At 42.9% G+C, this 20,382-nt stretch overlaps 1 protein-coding gene across 3 annotated transcripts in view; it reads left to right on the forward strand.

Annotated features, from left to right (window-relative positions):
- Positions 1 to 317: 317 nt before the first annotated feature.
- The window catches only part of SLC13A5 (solute carrier family 13 member 5), a 178,676-nt gene continuing 158,611 nt past the window's right edge, over positions 318 to 20,382 (forward strand). Inside the window, exons 1-2 of one of the 3 annotated variants that reach the window (XM_077480450.1) lie at positions 318 to 372; positions 548 to 923. In XM_077480450.1, coding sequence (XP_077336576.1) covers positions 819 to 923 — 105 coding nt within the window. In that variant the 5' untranslated portion in view covers positions 318 to 372; positions 548 to 818. The other 2 variants (XM_077480449.1, XM_077480452.1) reach the window with 2 other exon arrangements.

Here is a 20,382-nt window from a genome sequence, read left to right on the forward strand (position 1 = left end):
GGCAAATAGACTGTGCACAAGCAAGGAAAAAAGAAATAAACAGTATTTTGCTTGCACATAATGATGGAGGTCAGCAGAGCTACCCCTGATTTACTCAGTTCTGGAGCAAATGCTCTTGCGGAGCACAATTGCATATGCAAAGTGCACAGTCTATTTGCCTTTAGTATATCAACCTCAATGGATGCCTCCATCTTTCTTTCATGGCAGATAAGATTTGATTGATTCACTTATCTTATGTTTTTTTAGCAACTTGCCCAATGTGTATTTCCAAAATTCCCCAGTAGACAGCAGTAAAGTACACTCCCAAATGAATATAATGGCATGCTCTGTACTGATGTGTGTTAATGTGCTTGGACAGCTCCCAGCAGAACTGTGAGTAACTTCTCTGACTCAAGCTAAGAGTAGGAAAGAGGTTACACTACAAATCATTCCAAAGAATCTACAAGATAGTCAACTCGGTAGTAGGCTGCTTTGAAATATAGATGCTTGGTATGCGCACAGCCAATGCAATTATTGGGATGTAACCTTCTTATTTATCTCTTGTCAGGATACAGGCTGGCTGACAGCTCCGCAGGATGACTTTCTCCTCCCTTGTGATTGTCTACTAAGGGTGGACTGTGACCTTGCCTCAAAATGCAGCTTGAAATTTCAAAACACACCTTGATTACCTCCCACTATCTACCTCAGCACTATATCAATGAGAGGAAGCCTGGCAGGATCACATCTAACCATTGAGTGCTGTGAGGACAGAGCTTGCCTGGATCTCAGTCTTGCAGGAATCTGTTGAAGTTACTCCAGCTGTATATTCAGCCTTCCATATGATGGCACCATATGTGAGACAACTTCTGAGCTGCAAGAGGTTCTTCATTCTGGTTTTCACTCCCCTGTTGCTGCTACCTTTACCGCTCATCATCCGTACAAAGGTAATGTAAACTAAAACTATAGAACGTTATTCATTTATTGTTGACTTGTTGGTTCTTCGAATGTATTCTGTATTGTAATGCTAAATTGCATATCAACATATATATAATATTTTAACAAGTGAAAAAGAAAAAACTTTCTCTAGTTAGAAAGTCCCGTGATAGAGTTTGGAAAGCAGTACTGAAATAACTGGAAGATACCCTGGACCTTCCAAAGGTCTATTCCCCAGCCAGATGTCTTTTGGGAGACCTGGAGGAGGAAGAGATATCAAACTCACAGAAAACCCTTTTAAGAATAGTCTTTTGCTATGCTAAGAAAGCTCTGGCCATGAGATGGAGGAACCCAACTCCTCCATCTCTTCAAAAATGGGTGATGCTTGTTAACAAAGCATTGCCAATGTATAAATAATTAAACTACACTGCTAGAGGTTGCCCTAAGAAGTTTGAGAAAGTATGGGCAGGTTGGATAAAATATGTCTCAGGAGACAAATAGCTGATGAATAGATGTAGTAGAACTAAGATAGCTATGAACAAGGGTCAGGTGAGACTTCACAGAAATAGACATAAATGATGTTGTCTTCTTGAAAGCAGGATGGGACACAAATGAAACACAAAACTTGGTTAACAATCCTGCAATAGGTTTACTTTGTTTTATTGAGAAGAAGCAGTAACTATAATATAATATACTTGAATATGTACCGTGGAATGCAATTGTACAACATTTTTGAAAATTTTAATAAAATTTACCCTTAAAAAAAAAAAAAAAAAAAAAAGAAAGTCCTGTGATGCTTTAAATTCCTTCTGCAGAGCCAGCTTCAGGACGAACCTGCTGGTCTAGAAGTGCATAAATAGTACCTGCTTAGGGCCCTTTCACACGTGCGGATCTGTATCCAGCCAATCCCTTTGCTCAGCAGGGATCGCTCTGTTGATCCCCGCTGAGCCGGTAGATGACAAGTCTGTCTCTGCACACTGAGCAGGTATAGACCTGTCAGAGAGACCGCTCTCCTCTATGGGGGGATCGGATGATTACGGACCACCTGCCCGTTTTCATCCGATCCGATTCGCCAGATGGATAGAAAATAGGACACCCAACCGTCTAGATTTTTCGGAGAGGATCGGGGCAGATCAGATGTCAGCGGACATTTGTCGCTCCTTAGAGATGTATGGAGCGACCGTTCAGATCCGCTGAAAAAACTGACAGGCGGATCTGAACGGTCCGCACGTGTGAAAGGGCCCTTATGTATTGACAGGATGGTATTTTCAGTGTAGCTGACTATGTATGCAGCGTTGACCAATTCTAGCTTGTGTAAACTACAGTTAACACAAACGGTTAAAAAACACAATATGTTGAGCAGTTGACTTATTTAACCAATAATCTGATGTATGTAGCAGCAGCAGCTCCAGATGACTGAAAAAGTTGAAAAACTCTTTACTATTTTTCCCTTCTGAGATACACAGCAGTAGAAATATCTGCCTTCCATTGACTAATCATATTCACTCACCCAGTCAAGCATATGAGATAAGACCCAGTTGGCCAACAGACTCGGTTTCAAGTAGTCAGATCTTCCCTTCACAGACAGATCTTTTGGCATTGGAACATATCACCCTTACTCCTTTTGAACCCTACTTTCCGGACGTTAACTAATTGTTCATTTGCACATTACACTAAACCATTTTATTGGTGACCATAGACCAGTTTTTTAACTTGAGATATAGGGGGCCTTAACACCATCCTTTGATACCACCAAGGGGCTGCTTATATCAATCAGGACATGTAATGTAACATGAAATGGTCGGGCTGCGGATATACTGTACAAGTAAAGTTGGAGATTGGAAACCTACTGCAGGAGACAGACAAGGACTGGGCACACGTTACCAGAGACTGTCATGATTGCCCCTTTGCAGCACCACACATCAAGGACCAAAGGGCTGCATGTGACTCCCAAGATGCAGGATGGGCACCAGGCCATTACATATTAAATGATAGTCTACCAATGTGTTCTTTGTGAGGGTGATGATAGCCCCATGTACTGACAGAGGATAAAATAACTGGGCACCTTAGAGATTATTGCTCAATTGTTACTGTTTTCACTAACTTAAGGAATGTATGGATACCTTCTCCTACTCCCTCCTTTACCACCTAAAACAGGAGCACTTGTGTAACTTGAATGTTCCTGTTTAGTGCTGAAAGTAGCCAAAAGGATACTATGAGATGGTTGGTCTGTGCATGCACATCTCATCATTCTCGGTCTTATATTTTATATACATTCTTATATTCAGTTTTACAAGCCTATTTTGTGTGGGATATTCCATGTCATGTTGGTAATTGATTCAGCATGTACAATGAAAAAGTTCCAAACAGATTTTGTAAAAAACATTCTGGCTAAGAATATACACTATATTTCCAAAAGTATTGGGACACCTGCCTTTTCACGCACATGAAATGTAATGGCATTCCAGTCTTAGTCGGTATGGTTCCATATTGCGTTGTCCCACCTTTTGCAGCTATAACAGCTTCAACTCTTCTAGAAAGGCTTTCCACAAGGTTTAGGAGTGTGTCTATGGAAATTTTTGACCATTCTTCCAGAAGCACATTTGTGAGGTCAGACACTGATGTGGATAAGAAGGCCTGACTCGCAGTCTCCGCTCTAGTTCATCCCAAAGGTGTTCTATCGGGTTAAGGTCAGGACTCTGTGAAGGCCAGTCAAGTTCCTCCACCCCAAACTCACTTATCCGTGTCTTTATGGACCTTGCTTCATGCACTGGTCCAAATCATTTGGTGGAGGGGGGATTATGGTGTGGGGTTGTTTTTCAGGGGTCGATGTTGGCCCATTTGTTCCAGTGAAGGGAACTCTTAAGGCATCAGCATACCAAGACATTTTGGACGATTTTATGCACACAACTTTGTGAGAATAGTTTGGGGATTGCCCCTTCCTGTTCCAACATGACTGTGCACCAGTGCACAAAGCAAGGTTTATAAAGACATGGATGAGCGAGTTTGGGGTGTAAGAACTTGACTGTCCTGCACAGAGTCTTGACCTCAATCCGATAAATCACCTTTGGGATGAATTAGAGCATAAACTGCGAATCAGGTCTTCTCATCCACATCAGTGCTTACCTCACAAATGCACTTCTGGAAGAATGGTCAAACTGTCCCATAGACACATTCCTAAACCTTGTGGACAGCCTTCCCATTAGAGTTGAAGCTGTTATAGCCGCAAAGGGTGGGCCAACTCATTATTGAACCCTACAGACTAAGACTGGGATGCCATTAAAGTTCATGTGCTTGTAAAGGCATGTGTCCCAATACTTTTGGTAATATGGTGTATCTGTAATAAGAATAAACCTGGATTGTCCCATGTGATTGTTTACTAAGGCCTGATTTACACTTATGCAGGTTGCAGTTTGCATATTGCAGGGGCATTTTGCATTTTTCAATGCACGTTTTTGACGTCAAGTCAAAAGTCTATGGAACTAAAAACTGGAAAAAAATCCCTGGCCCTTTGCTTAAAATAGACAGATGTGAACGTGACCCATAGGAAACCATGTTAAATGTACAGGACTGTGTTTCTGCAAAACTGAATACTCACTAAAAAAATGCATAGGTGTGAAGGCCTAAGGGTGGACTGTGACCTTGCCTCAAAATGCAGCTTGAAATTTCAAAACACACCTTGATTACCTCCCACTATCTACCTCAGCACTATATCAATGAGAAGAAGCCTGGCAGGATCACATCTAACCATTGAGTGCTGTGAGGACAGAGCTTGCCTATATACAAAGCCTCATACACATTACACAAGATCAGATTGTTGGCAGGGGATTGTCTGTTGACAGACTGTTGTCCTAAAATCTTACCGTTAGTACGCTCCTTCTGACAATGGTTGTCCAATTTTCAGCCAACAAATGTTGGATGGCAGGCTAGTAAATTTTCTGCAGACAGCGGTCTGTTGTCTGATTTTCGTGTCGTCAGTACACAAGTCCATCACACAAAAGTCGAAAATACAAACACGCATGCTCGGAATCAATGCTCACCAAGCTTGAAATTAGCAGAAGGGGCCCAAATGTAGCGCTCAAGAGCTGAAATTCCTTGTAGTACGTCACTATGTTCGTGTTTGTTGGCGGACAATTGTGTACCATTAATATGCAAGCCAAGTTCCTGGCACACGCCCTTTGGACAAAAATTAGACGCTCGGTTGGCCAACAACTGGATTGTGTGTACGAATCTTGCAGGAATCTGTTGAAGTCGCTCCAGCTGTATATTCAGCCTTCCATATGGTGTAAATATAGATTTCCCCTTGGGAATGGGACTTTTTTAGGCACAGATTGTGAAACAATATTTTTTTAAAAAAATTCTTCAAAATTATTTAAAGCATCAAAAAGAGTATAAAAAAAAATAAAAATAGTATACAGGAAATTGTAAAACATGTAATATTTAGACCATCATACATGCACCATCGGATGCACATAATGAGTGGAAAACCTCCATAATATAAGCATCCATAATGTAAAAACAAAATACTAATTGCATTCGTAATTCCTACACGTTACGGAGTACAATAGACTCCTTCTTCAGGGTTGGTCCGATATACAGTTATAGTGATAATGGTAGTCTAAAAAAATATAAAGATATGCATTATACATCAATTAGATACTGAAACAAACATGATGGTGACAGATGAAACAGCATCTAATTGCCGCTCACATACTCACATGTCTAATGATGAATCAAGTGGATAGGACAGGGGTGACCAAGATGGCCAAGGAATGCAGTGTAGACGGAATAATTCAGAAAAGCCTGAAAGTAAATAGCTGTGCAATATGAAAAAAACAACAAATTGAAGGCAACTATTGAAGTTCGTCTCTCCTGAAAATCCTAATGCAGCTCAGCATCAAAGCAGCAGGGGGAATGAGCACCTAAAAAACATTTATAGAGACAAGGAGTCTCAAATAACAGACAGTATATATGTATATATGTTTTATACATGTTTTTACAATTTCCTGCATTTGATTGTTATACTTTTTTATACTCTTTGTGATACTTTAAATAAATCTGAAGATTTTTTTTGCAAAAATATTGTTTCACAATCTGTGCCTAAAAAGGTCCCATTCCCAAGGGGAAATCTATATTTACATTGAATCAAGGGATGTTGGCCTTTCAACAGCAGATATAATCCACCCCCAATCTTTTGATATTTAGCCTTCCATATGATGGCACCCATGGGCGTAGCATAAGGGGTTGCAGGGGTCACAAGCGCAACCCCGCCCCTAGTTCCAGGGGACCCCTGCAGCCTCCCTGTCATATTATCATATCTTCCACAAAGTCCAGCTCCGATCTGCCCTAGGGTCCTATAGCCACACTCCAGTACTGGCCTTCCACAGTCCGCACCCCTCTGTTCTTATTGGCTGGGGAGAAGCTGTGAGCCATTTCCTGAATGGAGAGGAGCATGGGGTGAGAACAGCCCAGGATGGGGAAGTGTCTGTGCTGTGTGCTGGCAACATGGAATGGTAACTGAGCTCAGCGAGTTAAGAGGAGGAGAGTGCTGTCCTGTAGCCATGATGGGACCAATGTCACCGGTGAGGTAAGACACCCCTCAGTGTCTGACAACTGGGGAAAAGCCAAGCACCTCCAGGAGGTCACTTTACCCCAACACCTGCCAACACTGACAGAGAAACCTTCAGAAATTGCTAAAACAAATCCCTTAACACCTCCTGAGGGGTTGCAGGCTCCAGATTTCATGTCACATGGCTTGGCCCCCAGATCTAAATTTCACCCCCCCCCCCCCAGAATCCCCTGACCACCCCCTCCGCCCTGGATGCTATGCCCGCTGCTGAGCTTCTTTACCAGTACAGCACTCTATAACGCTCCTCCTCCACAATGCTGAAATCACATTCCTTTACAACACAGCCAGTCGGCCTTGATCTGCACAGGGTGTATCTGCCTATTGCAACCACACTGCTGTTCTGACCAGACAATTTCACAGGTCAGAACGGCAACATAAAAGCCAGATACACCCTATGAAGGCCAAGACTGTGTGTAAAGGAATGTGATTTCAGCCCTGTGTATTGGGGGGGGGTTTACAGTGCTGGAATGGGAAAGTAGCCCTGCCAAATGACCTGCCAGGGGTCTCTGTCCTCTGATTCTCTAGCGGTAATCCCTGTCCCCTGATGTAAGGAGGAACTCTGGGAACTCTAAACTCTTAAGCCACTTTGAGTATCTTAGCGTGTGGTGGGTGTATCTGCACACACGGTGCAAGTGGTGAGTGGATGGGGGGGGGGGGCAGGTAAATTTTGCATCGGGCCCACTAGCTTCAAGCTACGCCTCTGATGGCACCATATGTGAGACAACCTCTGAACTGCAATAGGTTTTTCATTCTGGTTTTCCCCTGTTGCTGCTACCTTTACACCTCATCATTTGTACAAAGGTAATGTGAACTAAAACGGTTATTCATTCATTGTTGACTTGTTGGCTCTTTGATTGTATTCTGTTTTGTAATTCTGAATTGCATATCAACATATATATAACATTTTAACAAGTGAAAAAAGAAAAAAACTTTCTCTAATTAGAAAGTCCTGTGATGCTTCAAATTTCTTCTGCAGAGCCAGCTTCAGGATGAACCTGCTGGTCTAGAAGTACATAAATAGGAACTGCTTATGCATTGACAGGACGGTATTTTCAGTTTAGCTGACTTTGTATGCAGTGTTGACCAATTCTAGCTGTGTAAACTACAGTTAACACAAAGGATTAAAAACCACAATCATTATGTTGGGCAGATGACCTATTTAACCAACAATCTGATGTATGTAGCAGCAGCAGGCACCTCCGAATGACTGAAAAAGTCGAAAAACCTTGTCTCTTTTTACTATTTTTCCCTTCTGAGATACGTAGCAATAGAAATATCTGCCTTCCATTGACTAATCATATTCACTCACCCAGTCAAGCATATGAGTTAAGACCCAGTTAGCCAACGGACTCGTTTTCAAGTGAGATCTTCCCTTCACAGACAGATCTTTTGGCATTTTAACATATCACCCTTGCTCTTTCCGAACCCAACTTTTTGGACCTTAGCTAATTGTTCATATGCACATTACACTAATCATTTTATTGGCAACCATGCTTGAATAATTTCAGATGACATAGCTTTAGCACTACTGGGCTCTGAAACAAGGGTTTAAGGTATCATATGTAGCAAAGTGTAGCAGACTTAGACGAAGCATTGTGGGTGTAATGCAAGGTGGATTGATGGGCGCCAGACACTTCTTGAATGCAAAGAGATATATTGTCTCTTAAACAGAACTGTTTGAGAGAGGGTTGGAGCCAGGACACCCTTTAGTAGATGCAATGTTAATTGGCAGACTCTGAGACTTCTACAGGCAGGCAGCCATGCAGGAAAAGGTATTTAGCCAAACACCACATCTGCATGAATAGAAACACTGTCTCCTATGGCAACAGTCTTGTAACAGTTTCTAACAAAGGTTGCAATGAACTCTTTTACTTCTCCTACAATCTCCTATTATAGAACTTCACTCCACTGAGCTTTCAGTCTTTCACTAGACTTACTGATCCACTGCCAATTGATCCCCTGAGCTCTTCCAGGCTAGCACTCAGTATCTTCCTCAAGCGTTACCCCTGCTTCACCACTGGGTCCCTGGCTTGGCACTCCACAAGAATCACCTCTGCTGTCCCGCTGGGTCCCTGACTTGGCACTTGCTGAAGTTTTCCCACTTATTCACCGTCCCCGGCTAGCGTGAATGTCTGCTCTGGTACTGGCCTCAGCTTACTCACAATGGTCTCCATATAGATAGTCTAGCAGCCAGATATACCCAGGATAGGCCTTAGGTTTCTGGCCTAGCAGCCCGGCGCAATACAACACACTTTCACCCAGACAGCCTTCCAGGTTGCACAGAACCCCAATCACCTGACTCCACCCAAATAAATAGGGTCTCCCAGCAGGCCAAGGGACCCAAGAAAATCCATGCCCATTGGCTGAGACACCCCATTCATTCCTAATCTGTCCTTGCAATGCCCTTGTCTTATCTAATGCCACCAGATACCCGACCATCTAGTGACAGAAGAGAGAAGTGCAGCAATTTCAGAATTAGCGTGAAATAAATTGACCTCCTATCAATTGGCCAAGGCAACTATCACTTGGCATATACATTTAATAGCCACCCTGCCTAAACATCAGGGTGCTACACATAGACCAGTTTTTTAACTTGAGATATAGGGGGCCTTAACTTCATCCCTTGACACCACCAAAGGGGCTGCTTATCAGAATATGTAATGTTACAGGAGAAGGTCAGACTGCGGACATACTACAGGTGTTGTTGGAGACTGGAAACCAACTGCATGAGACAGACAAATACTGGGTACGTGTTACCCAAGACTGTCATTACTGCTCCTTTGCATGATGGGCACCAGACCATTAGATATTAGATGATAGTCTACCAATTTGTTCTTGTGACATCACTGTTACCTCACTCCCTTGGATCACCCCCGTCCAAAGCCACTAACAGTAGGAAGCATATGTAAACTACACACAGACATGACTAGAGTAGTCCAGATAACTTACTGCCCCAACTCAATTATGTATCTGCCAACACCCCCCTTTTTTCCCCAGTAAGTAACACTGACACTGTGTTGTATTTAAATGGCCGCCTGGCCTTTTATTAACTCAGAAAACATATTTAAACATAAACCTTCTTAAATGCTCCAGCTCTAATATGAATAAATGATTGCAGATCCTTGGCGACACCATCTTCCAAACTCTGTGGTACGTCTAAGTTAGATTCTGTCCCCAGCTGCAAACACCGCCTCGAGGACTTACTAACTGACCAAGACCCCTACCACCTTACTACTCGGTAGTCTAGACTGAACTAGACAAACCAGGAGGACTCCATACCTGAGATGGGTCCCACCGTTTTATCAAATGCCTAATTTTTTAACCCTCGTCAAGGACTCCAATCACCACACCTGCATGAAGTACCTCCAAACTTCTCCACTAGGGCGGGAGGGCAGTACGTTCCACCACCGTCTTACCACCTGCAACTGATGCCTCCTCGTTCCTCCCTTCACTAATTATCCAGCTCCTCCCTATCCTGCACTAAACTCCTCCAATCAGGTAAGGGCCCATTTATTTTGTCTAAACAGCCCCGGCCTCTCTTTAACCTATTGCAGTCTGGTAGTTCCTTCAACCCCATCATGTATGCCCTGCACTTACATTTCTTTTCACCTCCGTACTTGTCTATACCAGGAAGAGTTCAGGGGAGAAACTCATAGCTTCATTGCACAGATATACACAGAATTGTATCTGTTCATTATCCTGGGGGCAAACATTAGGCCACTGCTATAATATGCACAGAGGCTTCAAGACAGAATAAGAATTTGTTACAGAGTTTTAAATACATGGTAGAACACAGACCTGATATAATATTTTGTTAAAATCTAGATAGATTTACACATTACCTATCCGATAATCACTTCTGCAATGTGCAATAAAGAGTTCTCACTTCTCTGCAATAAAGCAGGACCCAAAATAGCCTCATGTTGCTCTCAGAATTTATCAGAAAGATTAAAGAGAACCTTTTAAGTAACTTTATGAATCTGAATGAATATATTCCTGACATGTCATAATATACAGCAACCATATATTTTTTCAAAAAGAAACCTGGGAACTAGCTTGTATTTTTGCAGATGCCTCAATAAAATGAAATGATGAAGTAAAGTGGACCTATCCCAACCTCTCCTTACCATTTTCCCCACTATAAATTCAATAAGGAAGAGTGCAATCAAAATACTTACCAATGATGAAAGAAGCATCTCTTTTAGTAAAAGTCACTTGACCAAAGTTATTGGTCGTGTTAGCTCACCCGAAGATGATTAGGATTGTGACTTTCAAACATTGGAAGCTCAGTGTGAAAAAAGATCCCTTAGCCCTTGTACACACGGTCGGACATTCTGATGGAAAATGTCCGATCAGACCTTGTTGTCGGATAATCCGACTGTGTGCGGGCTCCATCGGACTGTTTCCGTCGGAATATCCGACGGACAAAGTTTTAGAGCTGGGCTATAAAACTTTCCGATAACATGATCCGATCGGACTTTGTCTGATTGTGTGTAAAGAATTCCGATCGGACAAAGTGCCACGCATGCTCAGATCAAATTCCTAGACCAAAGCTATTGGCTACTAGCCTGAATGTAGTCCCGTCGTAACGAAAAAACCTCATCACGTTCTGAACGATCGGATTTTACAACAACTTTGTCCGACCGTGTGTATGCAACACAAGTTTCGGACAAAATCTGTCAGACAAAATCCGACGGATTTTGTTGTCGGAATGTCCGACCGTGTGTACAAGGGCTAAGACATCACTTTGCACAAGTCTTAAGAGAGGCCTAATACATGATCTCCTCAGGAATAAGTACTAGATCAGTGATTCTCAACCAGGGTTCATCCAGAAGTTGCTAGGGGTTCCTTCAGCATTGGGTAATTTCTGCCTCTCAGATAAGTTCCCACTTACACATTGATCTTTTTAACTATCTGTAAGGAGGTAATTGTTTCCAACGACCACAAGTGTAAGGACCATTCGTCCCACTGACCATCACACTAATGTATCTTGAGTTGTAGATGTCTAATTTTTAGCAGGGGTTTTCCCCAAGACCAGAGAACTATTTCAAGGGTTCCTCTGTGTTGAAAAGGTTGAGAAAGGCTGTACTAGATTATAATAAAGGCAATATGGTTGGCTGCAAGGTCCTAAAGCTGTTCAAACACAAGAAAAAATTTTTAAGCAATTTCAAACACTTTCAACCAGGATGCAATCTGAAATAAAATAGCCAAAATGAAAGCAACCTACAAACAAGAGTTACTGTCAATATAGTGAAAGGATCTAAACAATTGGCGGTAAGTTGGCTTGATCCATTTCGTTGGTATCACAAATTAAAGCTGGTTGAGAGCAGTAGAAATCACTTTCATTATGTGTGGCTGGAATTAGATGAGAATTTAAAGGGAGCCAACTGACTTTTGTTATTTAAGATCACAGAGTGCCCCTGTTGATATTAATATCCTGTGTACATTAAAGAGGTTGTAAACCCTCGTGTTTTTTCATCTAAATGCATCCTATGCATTAAGGGGAAAAAACACCTGGCAGTCACCAGGGGGTTATCTGATGCCGCCGGGGGAACCCAGAAGAGGATATTCGGGGCCACTCTGTGCAAAATGAGCTGCACAGTGCCGGACCATTTTGCTGGCTTAAGACCAGAGCACTTTTTGCGATTCGGCACTGCGTCGCTTTAACTGACAATTGCGCAGTCGTACGACGTGGCTCCCAAACAAAATTGATGATCTTTTTTTCCCACAAATTGAGCTTTCTTTTGGTGGCATTTGATCACCTCTGCGGTTTTATTTTTTGCGCTATAAACAAAAAAAGGCGACAATTTTAAAAAAAAAGCATTATTTTTTACTTTTTGCTATAATAAATATCCCCAAAAAATATATAAAAAACATTTTTTTATCATCAGTTTAGGATACGTGTTCTTCTACATATTTTTGGTAAAAAAAATTGCAATAAGCGATTATTGATTGGTTGGCCCAAAAGTTATAGCGTTTAGAAAGTAGTTTTATGGCATTTTTATTAATAATTTTTTTTTACTAGTAATGGCGGCGATCAGCGATTTTTATTGTGACTGCGACATTATGGTGGACACATCAGACATTTTTGACACATTTTTGGGACCATTGTCATTTATACAGCAATCAGTGCTATACAAATGCACTGATTCCTATGTAAATTACACTGGCAGTGAAGGGGTTAACCAGGAGGTGGCAGTGTAGGGGTTAAGTGTGTCCTAGGGCCGTGTTTCTAACTGTGGGTGTTGTGGCTGTGTTTTACAGATCACTCACGGGGGTCCACGCGATGGCACGGCGGCAAATTTAAAGGGATGTACCTGTATGCCCATTTGTCTGTCCGTGTCATTCTGCCAATGTACATCGTCGTGCGCCGGTCGGGAAGCGGTTAAAAAAAACGATCCGTTACAATCACTTTAATGCATCCTATGCTTAAAGGTGAAAAAACTTCTGCCAGTGACTGTCCCCTGCAGTACCTCCCTCCCCCCGGGTTACTTACCTGAGCCCCTTCATTCACTCGGCGGAAACACACTTTCCCTCTCTGCGCGGGGTCCTGAGTCTCCATTAAATAGATTGATAGCAGCGCAGCCATTGGATTCCGCTGATGTCAATCAAATCCAATGACGCGGCCGCAGAGGGCAGGGCTGAGTCCAGTATTAGTGTCTATGGAAGCAAATGCTAGACTTGGGAGTGTGCCCACAAGGTAACTCCGCCGGGAGAGCGGTTCTCCTAGGGGGTTATCTGCTAAGAGGAGGAGCCGCGAGAGCCGCCGGGGGAAACCAGAAGTCGAGGATCGGGCCACACTGCAAAACAAGCTGCACAGTGGAGGTAAGTATGGCATGCTTGTTATTTTAAAAAAAAGATGAAGCCTTACAATCACTTTAAGCCTAATTCCCAGCATACAATTCACACAGGTTAACTTTCGCATCATATGTGATCACAACTACAGGTCAGGGAAGCCAACATGTCACCCCAGTGATATAGCAGATATTATCACGTTATTCTATATTAGGAACCATCACATTAAGTGGCAACAAACCTTATAGTATGCAAGAGTGTACACCCAGAAAGAGCAATAAGAAATGTTCCATAACACAGTAAGCAGGGGGGCATAGCTCCCTAAAAATTGAGACATAATGTGGAGTGGGAGATAGGGGTAAAAAGTGGAAGTAAGGAAGGGAAGAAAAATATGGGGGAGAAAAGGGGGTACGTGGGAGATGGCGAGACAGGGACATTTGGAAGACCGTCAAATTGTGAGGTCATGGGCCTTAACCCAGAATTTCCAAATGTTGTGGAACCTTTTGGGGCAATTACGACCCAGGTAAGTGAGCTTGTACAATGGGGGGACAATATTAATTAAAGTGTACCATTGGAATATTGTAGGGGGGTCTGGCACATTCGATTTTATTAGAATAGCTTTCCTGGCATAATAAAATGCATAAAACAGAAAAAGACATTTGTAGACCGTGGTAGCAGTCGTGTCACATATACCCAGCAGTAGCATAAGTGGATCTTAATCAATCAATCATCAAACCACTAATTACCCCTACCTCTGACACCACTGCATCCCAAAAGACCTGTAGCTGAGGGCAAGACCAAACCTTATGTATGAACGTGCCCACCAAAGTGCGGCACCTAGGACATGTAGGATTTGTTGTGGCGTAAATGGAGGAAAGCCAGTGGGGAGAGTAATCATGAGTAGAAGCAGTGGCAGCCGCCCCCAGAGGGGCAGAGGGGTGCTGCCCCCTAATCCATGCGCCCAGCCCCTAATCAACATGCAGGGCACCAGACACATGTATTTAAATGTTTTTGTTTTTTCTAAAGCACATGATTAGAGCCTGAGGCTCTAATTGGCTTCAAAAAGGGTGAAGTTGTGTGACTATAGCAAATTAATATTCGCTATTGTCTTCCTGCTTCTCCTCCTGGTCAATTAGAAAGCAAATCTTAAGACCCGATTGGCCGAGAGGAGAAGCAACCATTTTGGCAAGGAGCAGAAGCAGGGGGGGAGGCCGCCGAGGAGGAGACGTGGGGGGAAGACACTGAAGCTGAGAAAGTTCTATTTGTGGGGAAAAAAGGACATAAATTTTGCTTGGGTACAGCGCCGCACGACCGTGCAATTGTCATTTAAAGCGACGCAGTGCCAAATCGAAAAAAATGGGCTGGTCATTAAGGGGGCAAATCCTTCCAGGGCTGTAGTTTTCAAGAAAAAAAAAGTTAATGTGCGTGTAAAGGCAGGCATCCCAATACTTTTGGTAATATAGTGTATCTTTAATAAGAATAAACCTGGCCATTGACTATAGATGACACACGGAACATGTATGACGGCTCCCACCATATCTACATGTATCTAGAGCAGCATATATCTGCACTATGAGCAACAACAGATGCTAAAGGTTCAATCAGCTAATCAAATTCTGATGATTTTACAGGCTGCACATAGAATAAATGGTCTTTATGTCGATAGGGTGACAATGATCTAAATGCCTATGAATGGTTTAAGAACAACTGGGTACAATCAGCTAAATTATACACGTGAAATAGACATATGTAAATAGTCTTATCTGCCAGAAATGTGTCATTTTGTTTATCCCAGTCTTGTGAAATGTGCCGAGAAAGAATGGCGACATCATAATTCCCGACTGCAGTTTTCAGTGTCACCTCCCCAAATCATCGGATTTCGGTTCAGGTTTTTCAGCAATGTAAATTTGGTTGCTTGTTTATACAGTAGGTGTGGTTCCTCCTATATAGGTGTGAACAATTTTAAACACATTATATTTTTAGCACAATAGTATTATTACCACCAGTATTATGGTGATTAGTTATCATAATACAGTATTTACTCTGTAGCCATGGAAGTATAAATTTAGGTTCAGATTAAAGTGGCACGGAATAAAATAAAAATACCATGTGACAGAAGAAGGCGCATACTTGCACCAATGAACCAGCCAAAATTTGAGCCCTGGCTGCTCCTGTCAGCATCCTCCCACCTGTCATCCTTCAATCTGCTGCAGCTGCATCCAATCATACGAAGCCATTGTTCAGGACAGCCGCGGGTGCCAATTATCATAATACAATAACCAGAGAAGATTTATCCATGACTACTATTTAGCATGGATGGGGGAATCCATAGATCTTGCAGTGTATGGTCTGCTTTAAATCTTTGTTCTTTTAAAGAGCCTTGGGCACCGCTGCACATACTTCCGGGTGTTTTAAATAGCAGGTCCCCTGCCAAGACATTGTATGCCAACAACAAAAGCATTTTTCTGAATCTAAAAGTATAGGTACTGTTAACTGTTGTCAACAAAACAACAAAGAAAAATTCCAATCTCAACCTACCAGCCAGCCTGCAATAAATCGAATTATGCTGTCTAAGCCCCTGTACACAGGGTCAGAGATTTCCACAACCAAATCCGTCGGATTTTCTCCGTCAGATTTAGTCTGACGGATTGTGTCCGAAACTGTTGCATACACACGGTTGGACTAAGTTGTCGAAAAATCCGATCTTTCAGAACGTGATGACGTAATTTCGTTACGATGGGACTAGATTCAGGCTAGTAGCCATTAGCTTTGATGTAGGAATTTGATCTGAATCAGAAAAATTATATTTTGATTTTCATTAACTTTGTTCAGTGCTGGAACCTTTTGAATAGTTCTTTGTTCCTTTTTTTTTCATATTCTGAAGGAAAATAAACTATCAAAAAATTTTATGGTTGGGAAAGATGTCCTCCTTACCCAACAGAAACATATTGCTTGAAAACTCTATTACAGATGTAACCATTTCCAATCATAATCTATTTTTATAAAGGTGCAAGCAAAATCATAAGATGGTGAGGTAATAGCCATAGTACTGCATGTATCAATGATCATAAGATTGTTATGTCACAATAGCTGTACACTGTATAAGTGGTATGAAGAAATGTGTGCGTGGGGTTTACTCAAAGTTTGCGCTTTCCATGAACTTTATTCCAGCCAGTGAAGTATAGTACATTTCAGGGCTTTTTGCCCACTTTCATTAAAAAGTAACATTCAAAACACACACAGAAGGTTACCCTCACAGGCGTTTTCAGCATCACAATGGCAAATATAAATTTTCCAGCCTCCTGGATATGCAGACAATGTAGTCCCTGAGCCTTTCTCCACATTATCTCATTCAGCCTTGCGTCAAACCAACTGCCCAACTTGGGGCTGCACAGGCTCCTGTCTAATTCTCTTAGTTTCTTAGGTGATGGCTTGGTCCAATCAGATTACCTCTTTGTGAGGCCAGATGAGACACTCTTCTAGCATTTGTTCATACATGCTGCTCTTGCAGAAAGTTGTCTCCAGGGGAGAGAGCCCTGAACCAAAGACAGTTCCTATACTAAAAGGGTTGTGCACATCTACGCAATCAGGATGCTAATTTCTAGTAAAATGTGGACACAGGATTAAAGGCTTCATTCCTCCCAAATCTCTATAAAGTCTCTGGACTTCAGAACCAAATCCAGGCTTTACCAGTCCTGCAAAAAAAACTGCAAGGCTCATTTCAGACATCTTGGAGCCTGTCAACTTGCATAAATGAGAACCCTGGGTACAGTGGCATACCAAAGATGGGTGCAGGGTGACAGCCGCTTCTCCTCCTCTGCCTCCTGCAACTGTTAGCTGAAATGCCATATGGGGAGATGGGTGCTTGCAGCTGTCCCTACTGCCACACCGATCATCCCAACTGTCCCCTGTGTCCTCCTTCTCCCCCAGGCTCTGGCCCCCTCTGTGTCCTCCTCCTACCCCAGGCTCTGACCCCCTCTGTGTCATCCTCCTACCCCAGGCTCCGGTGTTCTGAGGAGAAAGGTCCCCCCATCAGATAGTGTCCACCTTGTACTGCGCAGGCGCATCGCTTGAGCAGTATCGAGGACAAAGGAGACGCCAAAAGTCTCCGAAGATGAACAGATGATTATCAGCTGTACACGGCTCCTGCGCACTTAATAGTACATTTTGTCAGATGCTGCCAATGTTGTGAGCACTTTTTAAGAGGGCTCCTCGCGGGCTCACTTCGCTCGCCACGCTTCGGGCACAGCCTCGCTGCGCTCGGCATATTTATAGTCTGTCTGTTTGTCCACTTGGATGGTGAGGCTTGAACCTGGACTCAGGGCAGAATGTAGTGAGCATGGGCCGTGTAGAGCTGACGATCAGCTGTTTGGCGTCTCCTTTGTCCTCTGTATTGCGCAAGCACAGTATAGGGCAGACACTATCCGATGGGGGACATTTCTCGAAAGGACACCGGCCCCCTCGTGTCTTTCTCTCTGTACCCCCTTCCTGTCCTCCTCCTTGCTCTGGCCCCCCTCCGCGTCCTTCTTCTCTGTACCCACTCCATGTCCTCCTCCTCCCCCGGGCTCCGGCACCCTCCATGTCCTCCTTCTCTGTACCCCCTCTGTGTCCTTCTCCTCCTGGCTCTGGCCCCCCTTTGTGTCCTCCTCCGGCCCTGTGTCTTGCTCTTCCTCTGCCCTCCTCATCCCCCTGTAGCCGGCTTCCCTTCTCTTCTCTCCCGCCAGCTGCTGTCAGGAGATGTGTCAGGATTGAGAGAGGAGGAATTGGACACAATGAGCAATTGCTACTGCTCATTCCTGTGTGTCCTCTGATAACTGAGCAGAGTAACCTATGCTTACTCTGCTTCAGTTTATGAATGGGCAGCAGGAGCCTCTGTCTCCTGTCCATTCATATGCTGAGAAAAAAATTAATTAATACAATAAATATATAAAAATATAAATAAATATATAAAAAATAATATAAGATAATAAAGTACTGACGCTAACCACTGCCCTACTGATACCATGACTGGCCCATAACCCCCCCCCCCCCCCCCCCCCACTCTCTCCCAGAAAAAATAAATAAAAAAATAATAAATAAAAAAACTGAATAATAGATAATAAAATAATAAAAACAAAAGACTACTGAAACTGTCCATCCCCTCTCCCAATTATTGTGAAAAAAATAGCCTAGGATTAAGAGGTAAGACATACATACTATGACAACCCTGAATGCTGTACAATGACCACTAACCAAAAATTTAGCATGCTTGCAATTTGGTATGGGACAATCCTAAATGTATAAAAAATAAATCACATAATTTAATACCATGATGTAAGTGCAGTAAGGTTCCAGAACTTACGGCAGCAAGTCAGCATTTAGCAGCTCATTGCAATTTCAAACAAATGAAAGCAGACCTGTGATTGGTTGCCATGTACTCTTGCACACTATAACTCTTCCACGAAATGTTCCAAATGCTGAGTGGACGTATGTTATTTTTTTTAATAGTTTTTCTTTAACAGGCTAGTTAACCTTTATCATGAGAGTATGAGTTACATTTGACTAAGTGAAGATGGGGATTCATCTTGTGCCACTAAAGCAAGAACAGACATTTATGATACAAGAGAGAAATCCAGGCTTTGCTCGGTGTATAAGAATTTGACTTGAGGACTTTGGACTAAAAGGAGCAAGAGTCAATTAATTGGTTAGGCACAATTGAGTATAAATAAACAATGGGGCAGTAGCATTACAACTGCATCAGCAAAATCATCTGATGTGTGTTCGAAAAATAAGGTGCAATATACTCAGGTGCATTGGCCGAGGAGTGGCTTGTGGCAAATATGGAAAATGTGAAAATGGCATGCAGACATTATAAACATAGCTCAGTATTGATATCATTGGCATAAAATACACAGACATTCAGAGACCTTCTATCTTTCTTGTTATGGGAAGCTTCTTTTTTGTTCCTGTAGCACCCTCCTAGTTTGCTAGTAGTTAGTTAGATTAAGTTGACTCCTCTGTAGGCAGAGGAGCAGAGGTTAATTGTGTTTAGGATACTGGGCAGTGTTTTACAGGCTGGGGCATTGTTACCTCCCCTGTTTTCTGGAACTCTCTGAATGTTTCCAGAACATAGTGGGTGGAGGGACAGAGGCTGCAGCCTGAATATTCATGGAGCTTCCACCAGGGGCGGACTGACAACTCATGGGGCCCCCGAGCAATAGGAGATTATGGGGCCCCCAGGCAATCAGAGATTATGGGGCCACACAGTATACACACACACAGTATACAATCACACAGTATACACAGACATGTTTCTATTGGCTGAGAAGGTACTGGAGAGGTGGGGCAGCTATAATCTCAAGATTTTTAGACCAAAAGGATGTCGGTAAGGGACATTTCAGAGACAGATGTAAAAAAAAAACAGATTTTTACATACTGTCCACATTGTATACACACAGTATACAATCACACTGTATACACAAACATGTTTCTATTGGCTGAGAAGGTACTGGAGAGGTGGGGCAGCTATAATCTTAAGATTTTTAGACCAAAAGGATGTCAGTAAGGGACATTTCAGAGACAGATGTAAAAAAAACACAGATTTTTACATACTGTCCCTGATTATACTGATTGGGCCCCCTAGTGGCCCGGGGGTCCCTCGGGCAGTGCCTGAGTGGCCAAATTATCAGTCCACCCCTGGCTTCCACTAATCCCTGGGAAAGTGGACCTAGAAGGTAGGGAAGCAGCCCATAAATATTCTGAAGCCTGGCATACTGGGACATGAGTCCAGGGTCCAGCTGTCTGGAGCTGACCCCTGTACTGGGGGTTCTGCCATGTGGGGCAGAAAGAAAAAGAGGGGGGAGGTGGAAGAGAATAGAGCTCTAGGAACTCATTAAGTCTTAGCTATGCTTAGCTGTAGACTTCTAGCCAAGCCAGAAGCAGCTTGTCCAACAGAAAGGCCAAGGCAGCAACCCTCTGGATCCTGGGAGTTTCTCAAAGGGACTGAGTGAGTACAAACTAGTCATCACCCCTCTGGGAAGGAGAGGACAGTGAAGTGCAATACCTCA

The sequence above is a fragment of the Lithobates pipiens genome, unplaced genomic scaffold (genome assembly GCF_037356315.1).
Source record: "Lithobates pipiens isolate NorthernLeopardFrog02 unplaced genomic scaffold, aLitPip1_a1.2 Scaffold_16, whole genome shotgun sequence".
Taxonomy (NCBI): domain Eukaryota; kingdom Metazoa; phylum Chordata; class Amphibia; order Anura; family Ranidae; genus Lithobates; species Lithobates pipiens.